A 20,306-nucleotide genomic window follows, 5' to 3' on the forward strand; every position below is an offset into this window, starting at 1 on the left:
CATCAAAGTATTGCAAATGTTCTGGGGCATCACCCTGTTCCAGTGTGGTCTGGATCAGTCCATGGCAAATAGTGGGGCTGTGTTTCCACCCCTGGGGCAGTCGATTCCAGGTATACTGGATGCCCCTCCAAGTGAAAGCAAACTGTGGCCTGCATTCCGGTGCCAAAGGAATTGAGAAAAACGCATTAGCGATATCAATTGTAGCGTACCACCTGGCTGCCTTTGACTCCAGTTCATACTGAAGTTCCAGCATATCTGGCACGGCAGCACTCAATGGTGGTGTAACTTCATTCAAGCCACAATAGTCTACCGTCAGCCTCCACTCGCCATTGGACTTACGTACAGGCCATATAGGGCTGTTAAAAGGTGAGCGGGTCTTTGTGATGACTCCTTGACTCTCCAGTTGATGAATCAACTTATGGATAGGAATTAGAGAGTCTCGGTTGGTACGATATTGCCGTCGGTGCACTGTTGCAGTAGCAATTGGCACCTGGTGTTCTTCGACCCTCAGTAACCCCACAGCAGAAGGGTCCGTTGAGAGACCAGGCAAAGTAGACAGCTGTCTGCCTTCTTCTGCCTCTACTGCAGCTATGCCAAAAGCCCACTGATACCCTTTTGGGTCTTTGAAATACCCTCTCTTAAGATAATCTATGCCAAGGATGCACGGTGCTTCTGGGCCAGTTACAATAGGGTGTTTTTGCCACTGCTGACCAGTTAGGCTCACTTCAGCCTCTAACACAGTCAGTTGTTGAGACCCCCTGTCGTGGGTTAGGTTGTAAACCACCCCACACACACAGCTGGTCACTCCCCCTCCCCCACCCCCAGGAATGAGGGAGAGAATTAAAGAAAAATGGGAAACCCATGGCTTGAGATAACAATGATTTAATACAGATGATTCAATACAGTGTATGTGCTCACCACCCCCTCGTATGCGAAGCCCGTCTCGTCCCGAAGCTGCAATCCTGGACGAACGCGAGGCCCCGAAATGCACTTGAGGGTGCACAAGTCCATGGGACCTGATGAGATCCATCCGCGGGTCCTGAAGGAACTGGCGGATGAAGTTGCCAAGCCACTGGCTATTGTATTCGAGAAGTCGTGGCGGTCTGGCGAGGTCCCCAATGACTGGAAGAGAGGGAACATAACCCCCATTTTTAAAAAGGGGAACAAGGAGGACCCGGGCAACTACAGACCGGTCAGCCTCACCTCTGTGCCTGGCAAGGTCATGGAGCAGATTCTCCTGGGAACCATGCTAAGGCACATGGAGAGCAAGGAGGTGGTGGGTGACAGCCAACATGGCTTCACCAAAGGCAGATCGTGCCTGACCAACTTGGTGGCCTTTTATGATGGGGTGACAGCATCGGTGGAAAAGGGTCGACCAACGGATATCATCTACCTGGACTTGTGCAAAGCTTTTGACACTGTCCCGCACGACATTCTTCTCTCTAAATTAGAGAGTCATGGGTTTGATGGATGGACCACTCGGTGGATAAGGAATTGGCTCAATGGCCGCACTCAGAGAGTAGTGGTCAACGGCTCAATGTCCAAGTGGAGACCGGTCACGAGTGGCGTCCCTCAGGGGTCCGTGTTGGGCCCGGCCCTCTTCAACATCTTTGTCGGTGACGTGGACAGTGGCATGGAGTGCACCCTCAGCAAGTTCGCCGATGACACCAAGCTGTGTGGTGCCGTCGACACGCTGGAAGGGAGGGATGCCATCCAGAGGGACCTTGACAGGCTGGAGAGGTGGGCCCGTACCAACCTCATGAAGTTTAACCAGGCCAAATGCAAGGTCCTACATCTGGGTCGTGGCAATCCCAGGCATAAATACAGACTGGGTGGTGATTGGATCGAGAGCAGCCCTGAGGAGAAGGACTTGGGAGTACTGGTGGACGAGAAGCTCGATATGAGCCGGCAATGTGCTCTTGCGGCCCAGAAGGCCAACCGCGTCCTGGGCTGCATCAAGAGGAGCGTGGCCAGCAGGTCGAGGGAGGTGATTCTCTCCCTCTACTCTGCCCTCGTGAGACCTCACTTGGAGTACTGCGTCCAGTTCTGGAGTCCCCAACATAAGAAGGACATGGACCAGTTGGAGAGGGTCCAGAGGAGGGCCACGAAGATGATAAGAGGGCTGGAGCACCTTTCCTATGAGGACAGGCTGAAAGAGTTGGGGCTGTTCAGCCTGGAGAAGAGGAAGCTCCGGGGTGACCTTATAGCGGTCTTCCAGTACCTCAAGGGGGCCTACAGGAAAGATGGAGAGAGGCTGTTCAGGAGGGCCAGTTATGATAGGACAAGGGGTAATGGTTTTAAAATAGAGGGAGGTAGGTTCAGGTTGGATATTAGGAAAAAATTTTTTACTATGAGAGTGGTAGAACACTGGAACAGGTTGCCCAGAGAGGTGGTGGATGCTCCATCCCTGGAGATGTTCAAGGCCAGGTTGGACAAGGCCCTGAGCAACCTGATCTAGTTGGAGATATCCCTGTTCCTTGCAGGCGGGTTGGACTAGATGACCTTTGAAGGTCCCTTCCAGCCCTAACCATTCTATGATTCTATGATTCTATGAAATAGAGAGGGGCAGAGAGAGAGAGAGAGAGAGAAGGAAGGAAAAGCAACAGAGCGAAAGCACAGCAAGCGCAAAAGCCAAAGCGCAAAAGAGCCAAAGCGCAAAAGCCCTTCTTCCCGGCTGCCCCTCACTTTTATACTGGGCATGACGCTGCATGATATGGAATACTGATTGGCCAGTTTGGCCCTCAATCTTAAGTTCCACCACAAATGACAAGGGGAATCGTGTCCCCCTTGTCCCAGCTATGCTCCCCCCTTATCCCGCCGTGTTTCTGTACTCCGCACACTGAAAAGTCCTTGGAGTTTCACTTCCAACCACAAACATCAGCTTGCTATCAACATTTTTCTCAGAGTGAGCCTCTGAGTAAAACCAAAACACGGAGCTCTTCTGGCTGTTAAAAAAACCCAAAAAACTCTGTCCCAGCTAAAACTGGGACAGCTTGCAAAGCCAAACCGGTTCCCAGCCTGGCCTGGCCTTGAGTGGACACCTGGTTGTCTCCTACTTCTTATTGTTTGAAGACGAATGTTAGTTCTTGTTAGTCCTTATCTCTCCTCTTTGACTTTTCTTTCTCCCTATGGGTCACGAGTTACAACCTTGCCATCATTTATTTTGTCTCTCTTACCAGCCTTCTTTTCGGGTAGTATTTCAAAGCAGGGATTATTATTTGATAACTTCCAACGTTTTACAGAGCTATGTATTCCAGAGTATTATGTAGCCTTAGGCCTATACTTATACCTAGCTGTAGACATAACAGCTAATATAGTTTTATATGGTCTTATACCTACTCCTATACCTATCCCCCTATCAACCAGGGCACCCTCCTCATTCCCCAGTGGGCCTACGTTGCTTCTAGTGTTAGTTTTATCTGCAGTGTATTTGAAGAAGCCCTTTCTGTTGTGCTTGACCTTTCTTGCAAGGTTTCATTCCAAGGATGTCTTAGCTTTCCTAGTTGCCTCCCTACATCCTCTGACAGCAGATCCATATTCCTCCCAAATGGCTTGCCCCTCCTTCCGTGATCTGTACACTCTCTTTTTCCACTTGAGTTTGCCCACCACTTCCCCATTTAACCATGCAGGTCTCTTGGTGCCCTTTCTTGAGTTCCTACCTGTTGGGATGCACCAGTCTTGAGCTCGGAAGAAGAGGTCTTTGAAGGCTAACCAGCTCTCTCGCGCCCCTTTACCTTCCAGTACTCTGTCCCATGGGATTTCTCCTAGCAGTGTTTGAAAAGATCAAAGTCGGCCCTACTGAAGTCCAGGGTTCTAGTTCTGCTAGGTATTCTCTTCCTGCCACATGAGATCCGGAACTCCACCATTTCATGGTCGCTACAAACGAGGCTACCCTTGACCTTCAGCGTTTCAACCAGACCCTCCTTATTGGTGAGAATAAGATCCAGCAGCGCTCCTGTCCTGGTAGGCTCATCCACCATTTGCATCAGGAAGTTATCATCAATGCACTGAAGGAACCTCCTGGACTGTGGATGGCTGGCTGAGTGGGCCTTCCAGCAGATAGCAGGATAGTTGAAGTCCCCCATGACAACCAGGGCCTGCATTTGCGAGACCGCTGTCAGCTGCCTGTAGAAGGCCTCATCAACCTCCTCATCCTGATCCGGTGGTCTGTAATAGACACCAATAACAGTATCACACATGCCAAATTGTCGTTTAATTCGCACCCACAAGCTCTCAACTTGCTCCTGATCCGCCCCTGGACAGAACTCAATGCACCCTAGTTGCTCCCCCATGTAAAGAGCAAGTCCACCACCTCACCTTGCTGGCCTGTCTTTCCTGAAGAGGACATAGACATCCATGACCACATTCCAGCCATGCGAGCTGTCCCACCAAGTCTCAGTAATTGCTACCAGATCATAATGCACACATGGTACTTTAAAAAATATGCTTTTAAAACAAGAAGGGGGAATGATAGGGAAATCTCCCAACGAAAGAATAGCTAAAGTGTTATACGTGTTAAATTTCTTAAATCGATGGCTAAACATTTTGGGATGGATAAAATGTCACACATCAGTCAAGATCAGGCACAGGCAGGGTTACAGCAGGTGGCTTTCCAACAACTGACTGAATTGGCTAAGAGAGCATTAAGACGTGTCCCTGATTTTGGGACAGGGGAGGCTTCCTTTGCTTCCATCTGGCAGGGAGCACAGGAACCTTATGAACATTTCCTTGATCTGCTGCAAATGGCAGTTCAGAGACAAATAGAAAATCCGGCTGCTGCAGATGTGTTGGCATTCCAGTTAGGGACTGAAAATGCTAATGCAGACTGCCGGCGAGCTCTTGATCCTATTAGCAAGCGGGCAAAAACAATGGCAGAATTAATAAAGGCGTGTCAGAATGTGGGCTCGGAACACTATACGGCAGAGATATTGGCAGCTAAATGTTTCAATCAACAGTAATCACTGACACGTCAGTGCATTTAATTCCTGCTGGTGTCTTTGGTCCTATACCACAAGGATTATGTGCACTATCACTGGGACGATCATCCACCACGAAATCAGGATTGTTTGTACTCTTGAGGGTAATTGATTCTGAGTATAAAAAACCCAAAAAGATCATAGCATAGACCCCTTCACCACCATACACTGTTCCAACTGGAGAAAAAATAGCACAATTGCTTTTGATGCCTCGAAGCACCACATCACCTCCCTTATGTAACACAGACAGAGATATAGAAGCATTTAGCAGTACAAGCAAACCAAAAATTTTTTGGACAGAAAGTCACAGCTGCACAACCATTTTTAACAGTAACCATTAATGGGAAGGCTTTTTCTGGCCTAGTTGACACAGGGACTGATATATCTATAGGGAAAAAAACCTGACTGGCCGCCCTCTGATACAAGCCCTGGCAACTGTGACTGGAGTAGGTGGAACACAGATCCCACAGTGGAGCACACAGTCCTTGTTAGTAGTAGGCCCAGATAGCAAACAAGCTATTTTGAAACCATATGTTCTTGCTGTCCCACGTACATTATGGGGTCAGGATTTGTTGAATCAGTGGAATGTGAGGCTAACCACAAATTTTTAGCGCAGGTCACTGATGTTCAGCCCCGACTCAAGCTGAACTGGTTGACTGACAAGCCGGTCTGGGTCAATCAGTGGCCATTAAAAGGCAAGCGGCTGGAGTGGGCGCAAAAATTGGTCAATGAACAGCTCAAATTAGAACATATAGTTCCCTCCACTAGCCCATGGAATACTCCAATATTTGTTATCCCAAAGAAATCTGGAAAATGGAGATTTATATTACAAGATTTAAGAGCTATTAATGCAAGCGTGTCAGCAAATGGGTGCATTAGAACTGGGTGTACCAAATCCTACTATGATTCCAGAATGTTGGCATTTGATGGAGACAGATTTAAAAGATTGTTTTTTTACTTTTTTTTTTATTTACACCCTAACGATTGTTCTAGATTTGCCTTTTCAGTTCCAGTGCTTAACAATGAACAACCCACGCAACAATATCATTGGATTGTAGTGCCTCAGGGAATGATGAATAGTCCTACAGTTTGTCAGTTGGTGGTAGATCATGCTCTCCATCAGGTCAGGCAGCAGATCAAGCGCAGCAGATTGTACACGCCTGCCCTGACTGAGGCACATATTGTGCCTTCAAATACTCCAGCAGGAGTAAATCCAAGAGGTTTATGTGCCAATGAATTATGGCAAAATGGTGTTACTTATATTCAATCGTTTCGTCGATCTAAATACGTACATGTAACTGTTGATACGCTTTCTGCCTTTGTGTTGCTACTGCTCGCACTTGAGAAAACCATGGGAGTACCGAAGAAAACTGACAATGGTCCGTTATGGTGCCTTTTTGCAGGATCGGGAGTGACTCACACTACCAGTATCCCTCATTTGCCTAGGGGACAAGCTATTGTTGAATGAACTCATGTAATGTTAAAACAAATGTTTGACAAACAAAAAAGGGGGAACCTTCCGTACACTTCCCAGTAGGAATTATTAGACAAAGCTACATATGTTTTAAATTTTCTTAATTTGTCTGCTTCTAGGCAACATACTATGGCTGTGGATCGTCATTTTAAAACCAGTGCCATTTTTGTAGAAAAACCGCTGGTACATTATAAGGAACTGGGCTCAACTCCTTGGGACGGCCCTGTGCCTCTGCTTACATGGGGAAGAGGGTCTGCTTGTGTTCTTCTTCCCACTGGTCCATACTGGTTACCGGTGAGAAACATAAAGCCAGCCAGGACTTTTGAAACTACAGATAGAGAAAGGGAGATCCGAGAATTAGCAGAGCAAGCAGAGATCACAGAAACGTTGAATGAGGAGAGTGGTTCAAAAGACTCGTAACAGAAGATTTCACGTTTATATATAAACTTTTTATGTTTCTTATTGTTTGGTATATTACGCGTGTGAAAGTTGCTTGTCTACATGCCAGTAACTGCATATATACGTATAACTGCCAGCTCTGGGCTCTGCCCTTTCCATAGTCACCTAAAGCACCCTTCCCTTTCTCATTCGAGCAAGAGCCCTGCTCCCAATTCTTAAATGTCCAGTGATTCTTCCCACACCAAAGGTGCCAGGAGGGAAAACCTTGGCTGGTTCTCACTAACCCTTTGCCCTCTAGTGAATGCACTGAGAGAACTGGGGCTTTGGCCTCTGCCCTTTCCTTAGTGTCGTGGGTTAGGCCGCTCCGGCAAACAACCCCTACAGAGTCGCTCATTGACCCTCCACCAGGAATGAGGGAGAGAATTAAAAGAAGAAACGGGAAACCCGTGGGTTGAGATAAGAACAATTTAATACAGATGATTTAATACACAGGGTAGATGCTCACCACCCCCTCTTATCCGCAGCCCGTCTCGTCCCGAAGCTGCAATCCTGGACGAAGGCGAGGCCCCGAAATAGAGAGGGGGAGAGAGAGAGAGAGAGAGAGAGGAAGAGAGAGAACTCCAAGAGTGGGAGTGCTGGAAGAGAAAAAGGGCAAAAGAGCAAAAGCAGTGAAAGGGCAAAAGCACAAAAGGCCCTTCTTTCCGGCTGACCCTCGCTTCTATGCTGGGCATGACACCGTATAATATGGAATACTAATTGGCCAGTTTGGCCCTCAGTCTTAAGTTCCACCACAAATCATAAGGGGAATCGTGTCCCCCTGTCCCAGCTATGCTCCCCCCTTATCCTGCCGTGCTTCTGCACTCCGGCACACTGAAAAGTCCTTGGAGTCTCACGTCCAACCACAAACATCAGCTTGCTATCAGCATTCTTCTCAGAGCGAGCCTCTGAGTAAAACCAAAACACGGAGCTCTTCTAGCTGCTAAAAAGAAGAGCTGACTCTGTCCCAGCTAAAACCAGGACAGACGTGTGTGTGTGACATGTGTGTGACGTGTGTGTGACACTTGTGTGTGACACATGGGCTGTGTGTGTGACATGTTTGTGTGTGACGTGTGTTACATGTACGTGTGTGTGTGTGTGGTACGTGTGTGTCACACATGGGCTCTGTGTGTGACGTGTGTGTGACGTGTGTGACACGTCTGTGTGTGACGTCTGTGTGTGGCATCTGCATGTGATAAGTGTGTGAGTGTCGCACATGGGGTGTGTGACGTATGTGGGGGTGTGCGACACGTGTGTGTGTGACGAGTGTGTGTGACGTCAGTGTGTGTGTGAGGGGTGTGTGACGTATATATGTGTGTGTGACGTGTGTGTGTTACATGTACGCGTGTGTGTCGTGTGTGTGTGATGTGTGTGTGGTACGTGTATGTCACACATGGGCTGTGTGTGACGTGTGTGTGAGGCATGTGTGTGACATGTCTGTGCGTGACATCTGCGTGTGACAAGTGTGTGTGTGTCACACATGGGTGGTGTGTGTGACACGTTTGTGTGTGACGTGGGTTACATGTACATATGTGTGTGTGATGTGCGTGTGTGGTATGTGTGTCTCACACATGGGCTGTGTGTGACATGTTTTGTGACACGTGTGTGTGTGACACGTGTGTGTGTGTGTGTGTGTGTGACACGAATCATAGAATGGTTTAGGTTGGAAGGGACCTTAAAGATCATCTAGTTCCAACCACCCTGCCAGAGGGGTTGTTCCCTGTTCCAACCCTCCACTACACCAGGTTGCCCAAAGCCTCATCCAGCTTGGCCTTGAACACTTCCAGGGATGGGGCAGCCACAACTTCTCTGGGCAACCTGATCCAGTGCCTCGCCATCCTCACAGTGAAAAATTTCTTCCTTATATCTAGTCTAAATCTCCCCTCTTTCAGTTTAAATCCATTGCCCCTTGTCCTGTCACTACATGCCCTTGTAAAAAGTCCCCTCCAGCTTTCCTGTAGGCCCCCTTTAAGTACTGGAAAGCTGCTATAAGATCATCCCGGAGTCTTCTCTTCTCCAGACTGAACAGCCCCAACTCTCTCAGCCTTCATAGCAGAGGTGCTCCAGCCTTCGCATCATCTTCGTGGCCCTCCCGTGGACTCACTCCAGTAGCTCCATGTCCTTCTTGTGTTGGAGACCCCAGAGCTGAACGCAGTATTCCAGGTGGGTTCTCACGAGAGCTGAGTAGAGGGGCAGAATCACATCCCTCGACCTGCTGCCCATGCTTCGTTTGATACAGCCCAGGACACGGTTGGCTTTCTGGGCTGCCAGCGCATATTGCCAGCTCATGTTGAGCTTCTCATCCACCAGCACTCCCAAGTCCTTTTCCTCAGGGCTGCACTCAATCCATTCTCCGCCCAGCCTGTACTTGTGCTTGGGATTGCCTCGACCCACGTGCAGGACCTTACACTTGGCCTTGTTGAACTTCATGAGGGTCACACAGGCCCATCTCTCCAGTCTGTCAAGGTCCCTCTGGATGGCATCCCTTCCCTCCAGCGTGTCCACAACACCACACAACTTGGTGTCGTCTGCAAACTTGCTGAGGGGGCACTCAATCCCACTGACCATGTCTCCAACAAAGATGTTAAATAGCACTGGTCCCAGTACTGACCCCTGAGGAACACCACTTGTCACAGGCCTCCACGTGGACATTGAACCGTTGACCACAACTCTTTGAGTGCGACCATCCAGCCAATTCCTTATCCACCGAGTGGTCCATCCATCAAAAGCATGTCTTTCCAGTTTAGAGACAAAGATGTCGTGTGGGACAGTAACAAATGCTTTGGACAAGTCCAGGTAAATTATGTCAGTTGCTCTTCCCCTATCCATCAATGCTGTAACCTCATCATAGAAGGCCACCAAATTAGTCAGGCAGGATTTTCCCTTAGTGAAGCCATGTTGGCTGTCATCAATCATGTCCTTATTTTCCATGTGCCTTAGCATAGTCGCCATGAGGGTCTGCTCCATGATGTTGCCGGGCACAGAGGTGAGACTGACTGGCTTGTAGTTCCCTGGGTCTTCTTTTTTTCCCTTTTTAAAGATGGGGGCTATGTTTCCCCTTTTCCAGTCATTGGGAACTTCACCACATTGCCACAACTTCTGAAATATGATGGATAGTGGCTTAGCAACTTCATCTGCCAGTTTCCTCAGGACCCGCGGATGCACCTCATGAGGTCCCATGGACTTGTCCACCTTCAGGTTCTCGAACCTGATCTTTTCCTACAGTCGGCGGTTCTTCATTCTCCCACTCCCTACCTTTGCCTTCTGTGGCTTGGGCTTTGCAGCTGGAGCTCTTGTCAGTGAAGACTGAGGCAAAGAAGTCATTGAGAACCTCAGCCTTCCCCATATCCCGAGTAGTCAGGTCCCCCGTTTCCTTCCGGAGAGGGCCTACGTTTTCCCTAGATCTCTTTTTATCACTGACATATCTATAGAAGTTTTTCCTGTTGCCCTTGATGTCCCTGGCCAGATTTAACTCTATCAGGGCTTTAGCTTTCCTAACCTGATCTCTGGTTGCTCGGACAATTGCTCTGTATTCTTCCCAGGCTACCTGTCCTTGCCTCCACCCTCTGTAGGCCTTCTTCTTTTGTCCGAGTTGGTCCTTGTTCATCTATGCAGGCCTCCTGGTGTTCCTACCTGACTTTCTTTTTGTTGGGATGCACCACTCCTGAGCTTGCAGGAGGTGATCTTTGAATATTAACCAGCTTTCTTGGGCCCCTCTTCCCTCCAGGGCTTCATCCCATAGTACTCTAGCAAGGAGATCCCTGAAGAGGCCAAAGTCTGCTCTTCTGAAATCCAGGGTAGTGAGCCTGCTGTGCACCCTCCTTGCTTCCCTAAGAATGTTGAATTCCACCATTTCATGATCACTGCAGCCAAGGCTGTCCTTGAGCATCACGTTCCCCACCAGCCCTTCATTGTTGGTGAGAACAAGGTCCAGCAAAGCACCTCTCTTCCTTGGTTCCTCTGCCACTTGGAGAAGGAAGTTATCATCCAGCCAGTCGATTAATAAGTGGCTCCGGGGCCACCAGGGGGCCCTCCCCAGCACTCCCCTCCCCACCATATCCTCCCCCCTCCCCGTGCCAGCACCCCTCACCGGCGAAGTGCTGCAACATCCCCGATTCAGACAAGTTCTTGTCTGACGGCAGCTCATCCCAGAGTGCCACGTCCGGCACCTGAGGCGGTGGGAGACAATGAGCAGCCGTGGAGGTCCCCCACCCTGCAGCGGGGTGCATGGCCAGTGGCAGTAGCAGGGGGGTCCTCACCTTGTCTGGGGGCTCCCGCACATGCCTCACGATGCTGTTGCAGGGTGGGTGGCAGTGCCAGGGGTCTTTGGCACCGGGGGGACCCGCCAGAGGTCACACAGCTCCCGCTTGTGCTCAAAGCGGCTCTCGTAGGGCGCGTCCTTCCCGTCCACCCTAGGGATGCCGCTGCGTCAGGACATCCCCATACCCCTACCCTCCCACCCCCTCAGCCCGGGGCGGGGTGGGTGGTGGATGTCACCGCTGACCTGTTGAGGAGCTGCTGCACGAAGGTCTTGGCCGTCACCTCCTGGTGCATGACCAGGAGGGCACCGGGGCCACAGTGGGGTCCACGCGGCCGCCCTTTCTCCAGCACCAGCCCCTGCAGGAAGATGTGCTTCTCCCGCAGCGCCTTGCGCAGATCCCCCGCCTTTTCCATCAGCTTCCAGATGTTGAGGCTCTCGGCTTCCATTTTGCAGGTGGCCAACTTGACCTCCTGCCACAGAGGAGCCAGTGTCTCCCCCCATTTATCACAATGGGGGGCTCATCCGGGATGGTCTTAGTTCCTGAAAACTGACCTAATCTAGGAGGGGCGCCCCACCGTTTACTTTTTGGTGGCTCCTGATCAGATCGGGTCGGATCGGGACTAACGCCATCCTGAACTTGAATAGGAGCAAGCAAAGAATTTGATTTTTATACGAGCTCAGCTCCCTTGCTGGCTTCAGTAGTTTTGTTTTGCCCGTAACTCTCTGCACGCCGACCCGAGCGACTGTTCGGTTTGATCTCGAAGACAGAGAAGCTGTGAGTGACGCCGTGTTGATGTGCATATCCAAGGCCGTGCATACACCGTTCAGTTGGATCCCGAACAGAGACGGCCAAGGCCGTGCGTTTACTGTTCGGTTCGATCCCGAATGACAGACAATGGAGTTGTGAGAAGACGACGGAGTCGTAGGTATTTAAGGTGTTGATCATTCGGTGGGGTGGGATTCGGTTGCTTGTGTGTGCAAGAGAGTGTGACTGAGACGGAACGTAGTTCCGAAGCGAGTGCGGAGGTCTTCTAACCGCGGTTCCAATCTCCCGCGAGGGACTTGGCCGATGAAGGACTGAAGCGATTCCTATAGGACTCATGGGTGGGTGATAGATCGCTAACCCCCGGCCAGACACTCTCACCAGCAACCAAGGGCTGTAGGAATTGCCACAGTAAAATTCCTAGATGGGTCAAAAGAAGTCAAAGACCCAGGACCAGGAAAAAGGGAGGAAATTACCAGATATACCGGTAGAAAGTCCATTAGGAATAATGATCAGAAATTGGGATGAAAGGGGCCCCAGAAAAGGAAAAAATAAATTAAAATTGGTTCAGTACTGCATGATTACATGGCCAAAAGAACCTTTAAGGCCACACATTTTTTGGCCCATTTTTGGATCTTTCAAAGACTGGATTTGCCAAGCCTTAAATATATATGTTAATTCAAAGGAACCTTTCAGTCAGGAGGAAAGTGAATATGCAGAATTATGGATTAAGACTTCATGTCCTTTTCCAGCCTCATACTTACATTAAAAATAGATGAGAAGTTTGAGGAAAATGAAGGAGATAAAAGCAGAGAAGAAAAAAAAAGAGATGATGAATGGGAGCCGCTGGATAATTTACCGCCTCCATATCTTAACAATCCGCCTCCTGTGGTGGTTTTCCCCCCGGTGGCCGTAGTATCCCCACCAGCACTGTCTTTACCTCTGCCACCCCCACCAACAGCACCAGAGCTGGAACAACCCCCGGCTGCTTGTACAAGAAGTAAGACTGCCGTATCCGAGGGAGCCTCTTTATGTCCCTTACGAGAGATCCCTCTCGGCAGTAATCGGGGGCTATAGGGTTCGTAGCAGTCCCATTAAATACCACAGATGTAAGAAATTTTAAGAAAGAAATGGGAACCTTATTAGAGGACCCCCTCGAAGTAGCGGAAAAACTGGATCAATTCCTAGGTCCTAATACTTATACCTAGGAAGAAATACAATCCATCTTAGGGATTTTATTTACTGCTGAGGAAAGAGGGATGATCAGACAAGCTGGGATGAGAATTTGGGAAAGACAGAATCAAGCAGGACCCCCAGGAGATCAAAAATGGTCAAATTTGGATCCCCACTGGGATCATCAACAACCCCAAGGAAGACAGAAGATGAGAGATCTGAGAACATTAATCATACAAAGAATAAAGGAAGCGGTTCCCCGAGGGCAAAACATTAATAAAGCATTTAATGAACAACAAAGGAAAGATAAATCTCCAACAGAATGTTTGGAGAAGTTGAGGAAATGTTTACAAATGTATTCTGGAGTTGATCCTGTGATAAATGAATGAGTCCCAAACAAAACTCCAATTAAAGTTTACCATTTAGGCGAATAAAAGCAAGCAAACAGCGCTGGGTGCGCCGGGAGTCTCTGCTCCACCAAGACGCACACTGTATAGTTCCTATTTCTGGTTTATATTCCTTTTACTAATACATATTCTTAATTATTTCCGAGAAGAGGTGGTCTTATTACAATGAGCTCAGAGAAGTCATCTCCATAGTCTCCACCTCTACCCCCCCCAAGTTGCGCGTGCGCAGTGTCGCCCGGTGGTTGTGAGTAGGGGTCTCGGGGATGAAGGCTGTATGTCTTCCTCGTGATGACTTTTTCACCTCCCCAGAAAACTAGCCAAGTCATCATGACTGTGCCCTGCGAAGTCATCGGGATCGTCCTTGTTCTCCATCTTGGCTCCTGCTTATCTTACACAAGGGTTATGCAACTTACAGATCTATGGCTTGAGCTGAGCTGACTTAAAAGTGGTTAAGCGAGATTAGACATTAAGCGCGTACAGGCCCCCAGGCTCCTCTTGTCTAACACCTTGCAACTGGCACCAAAGCAAAAACGTTAGGTGGCTTTTCCAAGAAGCGAGAGCTATATCCATACCATTCTGCTTCCTCTAGGGCTGCGGTTATACAAGAACGAACAGAATGGTTAAAGGTTACATATACAGAGAAGGTCATATTTCACAATTGGGGCTCCTGGTTAGCAGCATCATGAGGCATTTCGCAGGTTTACGTTTTTGCATTTCAGAGAGATCTTAAACTAAGACAATCACTTATCTTGAGTAGGCACACCCTGCTCCTCACCACCTATTTGCACACCCATTGTCCATATTGACACGAATCAAATGAACATATTTCACAATCCAAATACAGTAGCTGGAACCGCGCTTCTTAGGATACAATTTGTAGCAAAATCCTGGGGGGAGATATAAGAAAAAAACTAGAAAAACTAGAAAATTGGCAGGAGAGAGGACTAGAAGAATTACTTAGAGAAGCTCAAAAGGTTTATGTGAGGAGAGACGAAGAGAAACAAAAAGTGAAAGCAAAAATCTTTGTAGCGGCAGTGAGAGAAAGTCAGAGGAATAAAGCCCCGTTTGGGGAAAAGAAGGAAAAAAAATAGAGAACATACCCCGGGGGCAGCCTGTTCGAAAAAGTCCACAGTTCCCGTTTGTTACTACTGTAACAAGAAGGGACATGTTCAAAAAGACTGCCGTAAGCGAGAACAAGATCAAAAAATGTTTAAGGAAGAATAGGGGTCTCAGGGGCTGTATCTTCTGGGGACTTCAACACCAACAGAGCCCTTGATAAAATTAACAATAGGTCCCCATAAGGAGGAGGTTCTATTTTTAGTGGATATGGGGGCTGAAAAATCGACTATTCAAAAATTGCCAAATGGAATAGAAAAAGGGAAGGATTGTATTACAGTAACAGGGGCAAAAGGAGAACCTTTTAAGGTACCTATTTTAAAAGATGTGGAAATACAGACAGAAAAGAAATTTTGCCTCAACGATTTACTTTTGCTCCCTGAAGCAAATATAATTTGTTAGGAAGGGATTTGATTTTGAAATTAAATCTCGGCATTCAAAGTCAAGGAGACAAATTACAAATTAAATTATACACTTTGACACAAGAAGATGAAAAAGCCATTAACCCTTCGGTGTGGTATAAAGAGAGGGACACTGGAAAAATAGAAATGGACCCTATAAGAGTTCAAACAATAGATCTACATCGCCCAATTAGAATCAAACAATACATTATACCCATGGAGGGTCGAAAAGGATTAAAACCTGTAGTTGAAAAACTTTTGGAAAAAGGAACTCTGGAACCATGCATGTCGCCTCATCATACACCCATCCTTCCCATAAAAAAAAAAAAACAAAACAAAATGGATGGGTCATATAGAATGGTACAAGATCTGAGAGCTGTAAATCAGCGAACCATCACTAAATTCCCTGTGGTAGCAAATCCTTATACTTTACTGAGTCATATATCCCCAAAATATACTTGGTATAGTGTAATAGATTTGAAAGATGCCTTTTGGGCCTGTCCTCTGGACGAAGGATCCAGAGATTATTTTGCTTTTGAATGGGACGATCCCGAAACAGGACGAAAACAACAATTAAGATGGACTGTGCTACCACAGGGGTTTACAGAATCACCAAATCTATTTGGACAAGCTTTAGAAAGAATGTTACAAGATTTCACATTAACAAAAGGGATAAAACTAATACAATATGTAGGTGATTTATTAATAGCAGGAGAAACAGAAGAAGAAACCCGAGAAGCCACAGTTAAATTGCTAAACTTTTTAGGAGAGAAGGGATTGAAGGTGTCCCAACCGAAGTTACAATTCGTAGAACAGGATGTAAAATACTTAAGGCATTGGATAAGTAAGTGTCCCAGTTTTAGCTGGGACAGAGTTTTTTTTAACAGCCAGAAGAGCTCCCTGTTTTGGTTTCACTCAGAGGCTCACTCTGAGAAGAATGTTGATAGCAAGCTGATGTTTGTGGTTGGAAGTGAAACTCCAAGGACTTTTCAGTGTGCGGAGTACAGAAACACGGCAGGATAAGGGGGGAGCATAGCTGGGACAAGGGGGACACGATTCCCCTTGTCATTTGTGTGGAACTTAAGACTGAGGGCCAAACTGGCCAATTAGTATTCCATATCATGCAGCGTCATGCCCAGTATAAAAGCGAGGGTCAGCCGGGAAGAAGGGCTTTTGCGCTTTTGCTCTTTTTGCACTTTTGCTCTTTTGCGCTTGCTGGGCTGTTGCTCTGCTGTTTTTTTTTTCCTTTCTCTCTCTCTCTTTCTCTCCCTCTCTGCCCCTCTCTATTTCGGGGCCTCGCGTTCGTCCGGGATTTGCAGTTTTTCGGGACGAGACGGGCTTCGCATACGAGGGGTGGTGAGCACCTACATTGTATTAAATCATCTGTATTAAATCACTCTTATCTCAACCCACGGGTTTCACGTTTATCCTTTAATTCTCTCCCTCATTCCTGGGGGTGGGGGAGGGGGAGTGACCGGCTGTGTCTGGGGCGGTTCAACATAACCCACGACAGTCTTAATTGGCGCCCAACGTGGGGCACGAAGGGGTTGAGATAACGATGTGGCTGGCCGGAATGCTGTTTGTTATGCTTGCGTACATGTTACCGGACATTCATAATTTATTGTCTTATCTACCCTATATGATGTTAGGCGGAATGTTTATGCGTTTTTCTGGCTCTGGGTGTTGGACCGGCATGAAAAGTATGTTATCGGTAATTAAGGGTTTTGCTATACTGTACGGTGTAACTCTGATAAGATCATCGGTGCTGGGTCCGGCTCAGTCTTTGTATTCGGCGGTGCAGAGGGGGATGGTGATGTGGAACTCGTTTATTAATTTTGAGCGTCACCTGGCGGATATCATCGCCAATTATACCGGTGACTTTTCATTCACAAAAGCTTACGTTGATTTTGATAATGCCGAACATCATTGGAATAATTTAACCGGTTTGATTGTCCTGCAAGGTCTCCTGAATATATGTTTAATTATCTATATATTCAAAATCAATCGGCCATTTAGGGGTGTATATCAATTTATTTCTCGGGTTATTGTGCTTGCCATTTCAACTCCCATGACAAGCACTATAGCTACTCAGACTACAACGTTATCAGTTGCCCCCGTAAGGAAAAGAAAATGTATACAAAAGTTAGACGACGAAGAAGAGGAATCAGGGCCATCACAACAACCAAATGAGGAAGAGCAACCAGGACCATCAAAGCAACCAGACAAAGAAGAACAACCGGGGCCATCACAACGATTGGAGGAAGAGAAACCAAGGAAATGTCTGCGAAAGTCAGAACGCAGAGGAGAGGATGATGATGATGATGAAGAGCGACCAGGGCCATCACGAGAAATGAAGCGGGAGCGTTCTGTTTCGCCCCAGAGGAAATCTCAATGGAGGAGGAGTGACATCATAGATGAGAGGATAACCACCAGGTCTCTAAAAATGAGCGAGCTGCGAGATATTCGAAAAGATTATGGCCGCCTTAAAGGTGAGCCCATTGTCTCTTGGTTGCTCAGATGCTGGGACATGGGAGCCAATAGTCTGGAGTTAGATGGTAGTGAAGCTAGGCAGCTGGGAGCCCTTGCCATGGATGGAGGCATTGATAAAGCAATTGGAAGGCAGACACAAGTCCGCAGCCTCTGGAGACGACTCCTGGCAGCCATAAAGGAAAGGTACCCCTACAAGGACGAGGTGCCATGTAATGTAAGCAGGTGGACCAACATAGAAAAAGCTATTCAGTATCTGAGAGAACTGGCTGTGCGAGAATTGATTTATCTTGACTCGAGAAGCGGACCAAGACTCGAAGATCCAGATGACGTCCGGTGCACACGACCAATGTGGCAGAAGATTATACGGAGTGCGCCAGCCGCATATTCCACCTCATTGGCAATAATGGACTTCGGGGACGATGAAGCACCACTATCCGTAGGTAATCTGGTCACCTACCTCCGACGATATGATGATGACACTTCTATACGAACCTGTTGCGGCTGTGGAAAAGCTGTCTGAAGAGGTCCGAGAATTAAGAGAAAAAGTAGATTTCCCACCACCCGAACGTTCTAGAATTTCAGCTGTCAGAACCAGGCGTTACCCTCCTCGAGAGAGACAAGAGAGACGGTACAGATCACGGGGTGAGCTATGGTTCTACCTCCGTGATCATGGAGAAGACATGAGAAGGTGGGATGGAAAACCCACCTCCGCTTTAGAGGCCAGGGTACGCCAGTTGGGAGGAAGAACCAACAGGAATAGAACTTTCTCCAATTCCTCCAGGACAGCTGTTGCCCCAGTCTACAGTGAGCAGTCCACTAGTCAAAATGGGAGGGCTGATCCTCCTAGCCATCTTGACTCCAATCCTGCTGATTCCTCTGATGAATATGATAACAGGCATTAGAGGGGCCCTGCCTCCAGCCAGGTGGAGGAGAGGGATAATCGAGTGTACTGGACTGTGTGGATTCGGTGGCCTGGCACATCATACCCTAGAAAGTATAAGGCTTTAGTGGATACTGGTGCCCAATGCACTTTGATACCATCGAACTTCAGAGGAGCAGAATCCATCTCTATTTCTGGAGTGACAGGGGGGTCTCAACAACTGACTGTGTTAGAGGCTGAAGTGAGCCTAACTGGACAGCAGTGGCAAAAACACCCTATTGTAACTGGCCCAGAAGCCCCGTGCATCCTTGGCATAGATTATCTTAAGAGAGGGTATTTCAAAGACCCAAAAGGGTATCGGTGGGCTTTTGGCATAGCTGCAGTAGAGACAGAAGAAGGCAGGCAGCTGTCTACTTTGCCTGGTCTCTCAACGGACCCTTCTGCTGTGGGGTTACTGAGGGTCGAAGAACAGCAGGTGCCAATTGCTAATACAACAGTGCACCGACGGCAATATCGTACCAACCGAGACTCTCTAATTCCTATCCATAAGTTGATTCGTCAACTGGAGAGTCAAGGAGTCATCACAAAGACCCGCTCCCCTTTTAACAGCCCTATATGGCCTGTGCGTAAGTCCAATGGCGAGTGGAGGCTGACGGTAGACTATCGTGGCTTGAATGAAGTTACACCACCGTTGAGTGCTGCCGTGCCAGATATGCTGGAACTTCAGTATGAACTGGAGTCAAAGGCAGCCAGGTGGTACGCTACAATTGATATCGCTAATGCGTTTTTCTCAATTCCTTTGGCACCGGAATGCAGGCCACAGTTTGCTTTCACTTGGAGGGGCATCCAGTATACCTGGAATCGACTGCCCCAGGGGTGGAAACACAGCCCCACTATTTGCCATGGACTGATCCAGACCACACTGGAACAGGGTGATGCCCCAGAACATCTGCAATACATTGATGACATCATTGTATGGGGCAACACAGCAGAAGAAGTTTTTGAGAAAGGTGAAAAGATAATCCAAATCCTTCTGAAAGCAGGCTTTGCCATAAAACAGAGTAAAGTCAAGGGACCTGCCCAGGAGATTCAGTTTTTGGGAATAAAATGGCAAGATGGGCGTCGTCAGATTCCGATGGACGTGATTAATAAAATAACAGCTATGTCCCCACCAACCAACAAAAAGGAAGCACAAGCTTTCTTAGGCATTGTGGGTTTCTGGCGAATGCATATTCCTGACTACAGCCAGATTGTAAAACCCCTCTACCAAATAACCCGAAAGAGGAATAATTTTGAATGGGGCCCAGAGCAAAAACAAGCCTTTGAACAAATTAAACAAGAAATAGTCCATGCGGTAGCCCTGGGACCAGTCCGGACAGGACAAGATGTCAAAAACGTGCTCTACACCGCAGCTGGGGAGAATGGTCCCACCTGGAGTCTCTGGCAAAAAGCGCCAGGGGAGACGCGAGGTCGACCTCTTGGGTTTTGGAGTCGAGGATACAAAGGATCCGAAACCAACTATACTCCAACTGAAAAAGAGATATTGGCAGCATATGAAGGAGTCCGAGCTGCTTCTGAAGTGATTGGTACAGAAGCACAGTTGCTCCTGGCACCCCGATTGCCAGTGCTCAGCTGGATGTTCAAAGGGAGCGTCCCGTCTACACACCACGCAACTGATGCCACATGGAGCAAGTGGATCGCGCTGATCACACAAAGAGCTCGGATAGGAAACCTCAATCGCCCAGGAATTTTGGAAGTGATCACTAACTGGGCTGAAGGTAAAGACTTTGGAATGTCACCAGAGGAGGAGGAGGTGACACGTGCTGAGGAGGCTCCACCTTATAATGAACTATCAGACAATGAGAAGAAATACGCTCTGTTTACCGACGGGTCCTGTCGCCTTGTAGGAAAACATCGAAAATGGAAAGCT

The 20,306-nt window shown here is 48.0% G+C and overlaps 1 protein-coding gene across 1 annotated transcript in view; it reads right to left on the reverse strand.

The window, feature by feature from the left end:
- LOC104380242 (long-chain fatty acid transport protein 2) overlaps nucleotides 1-11,592 on the reverse strand; it is a 29,948-nt gene extending 18,356 nt beyond the window's left edge. Inside the window, 2 exon segments of the mRNA XM_086626358.1 lie at nucleotides 11,219-11,297; nucleotides 11,390-11,592. Coding sequence (XP_086482484.1) covers nucleotides 11,219-11,297; nucleotides 11,390-11,592 — 282 coding nt within the window.
- Nucleotides 11,593-20,306: the final 8,714 nt, after the last annotated feature.

The sequence above is a fragment of the Tauraco erythrolophus genome, chromosome 25 (genome assembly GCF_009769465.1).
Source record: "Tauraco erythrolophus isolate bTauEry1 chromosome 25, bTauEry1.pri, whole genome shotgun sequence".
Classification (NCBI taxonomy): domain Eukaryota; kingdom Metazoa; phylum Chordata; class Aves; order Musophagiformes; family Musophagidae; genus Tauraco; species Tauraco erythrolophus.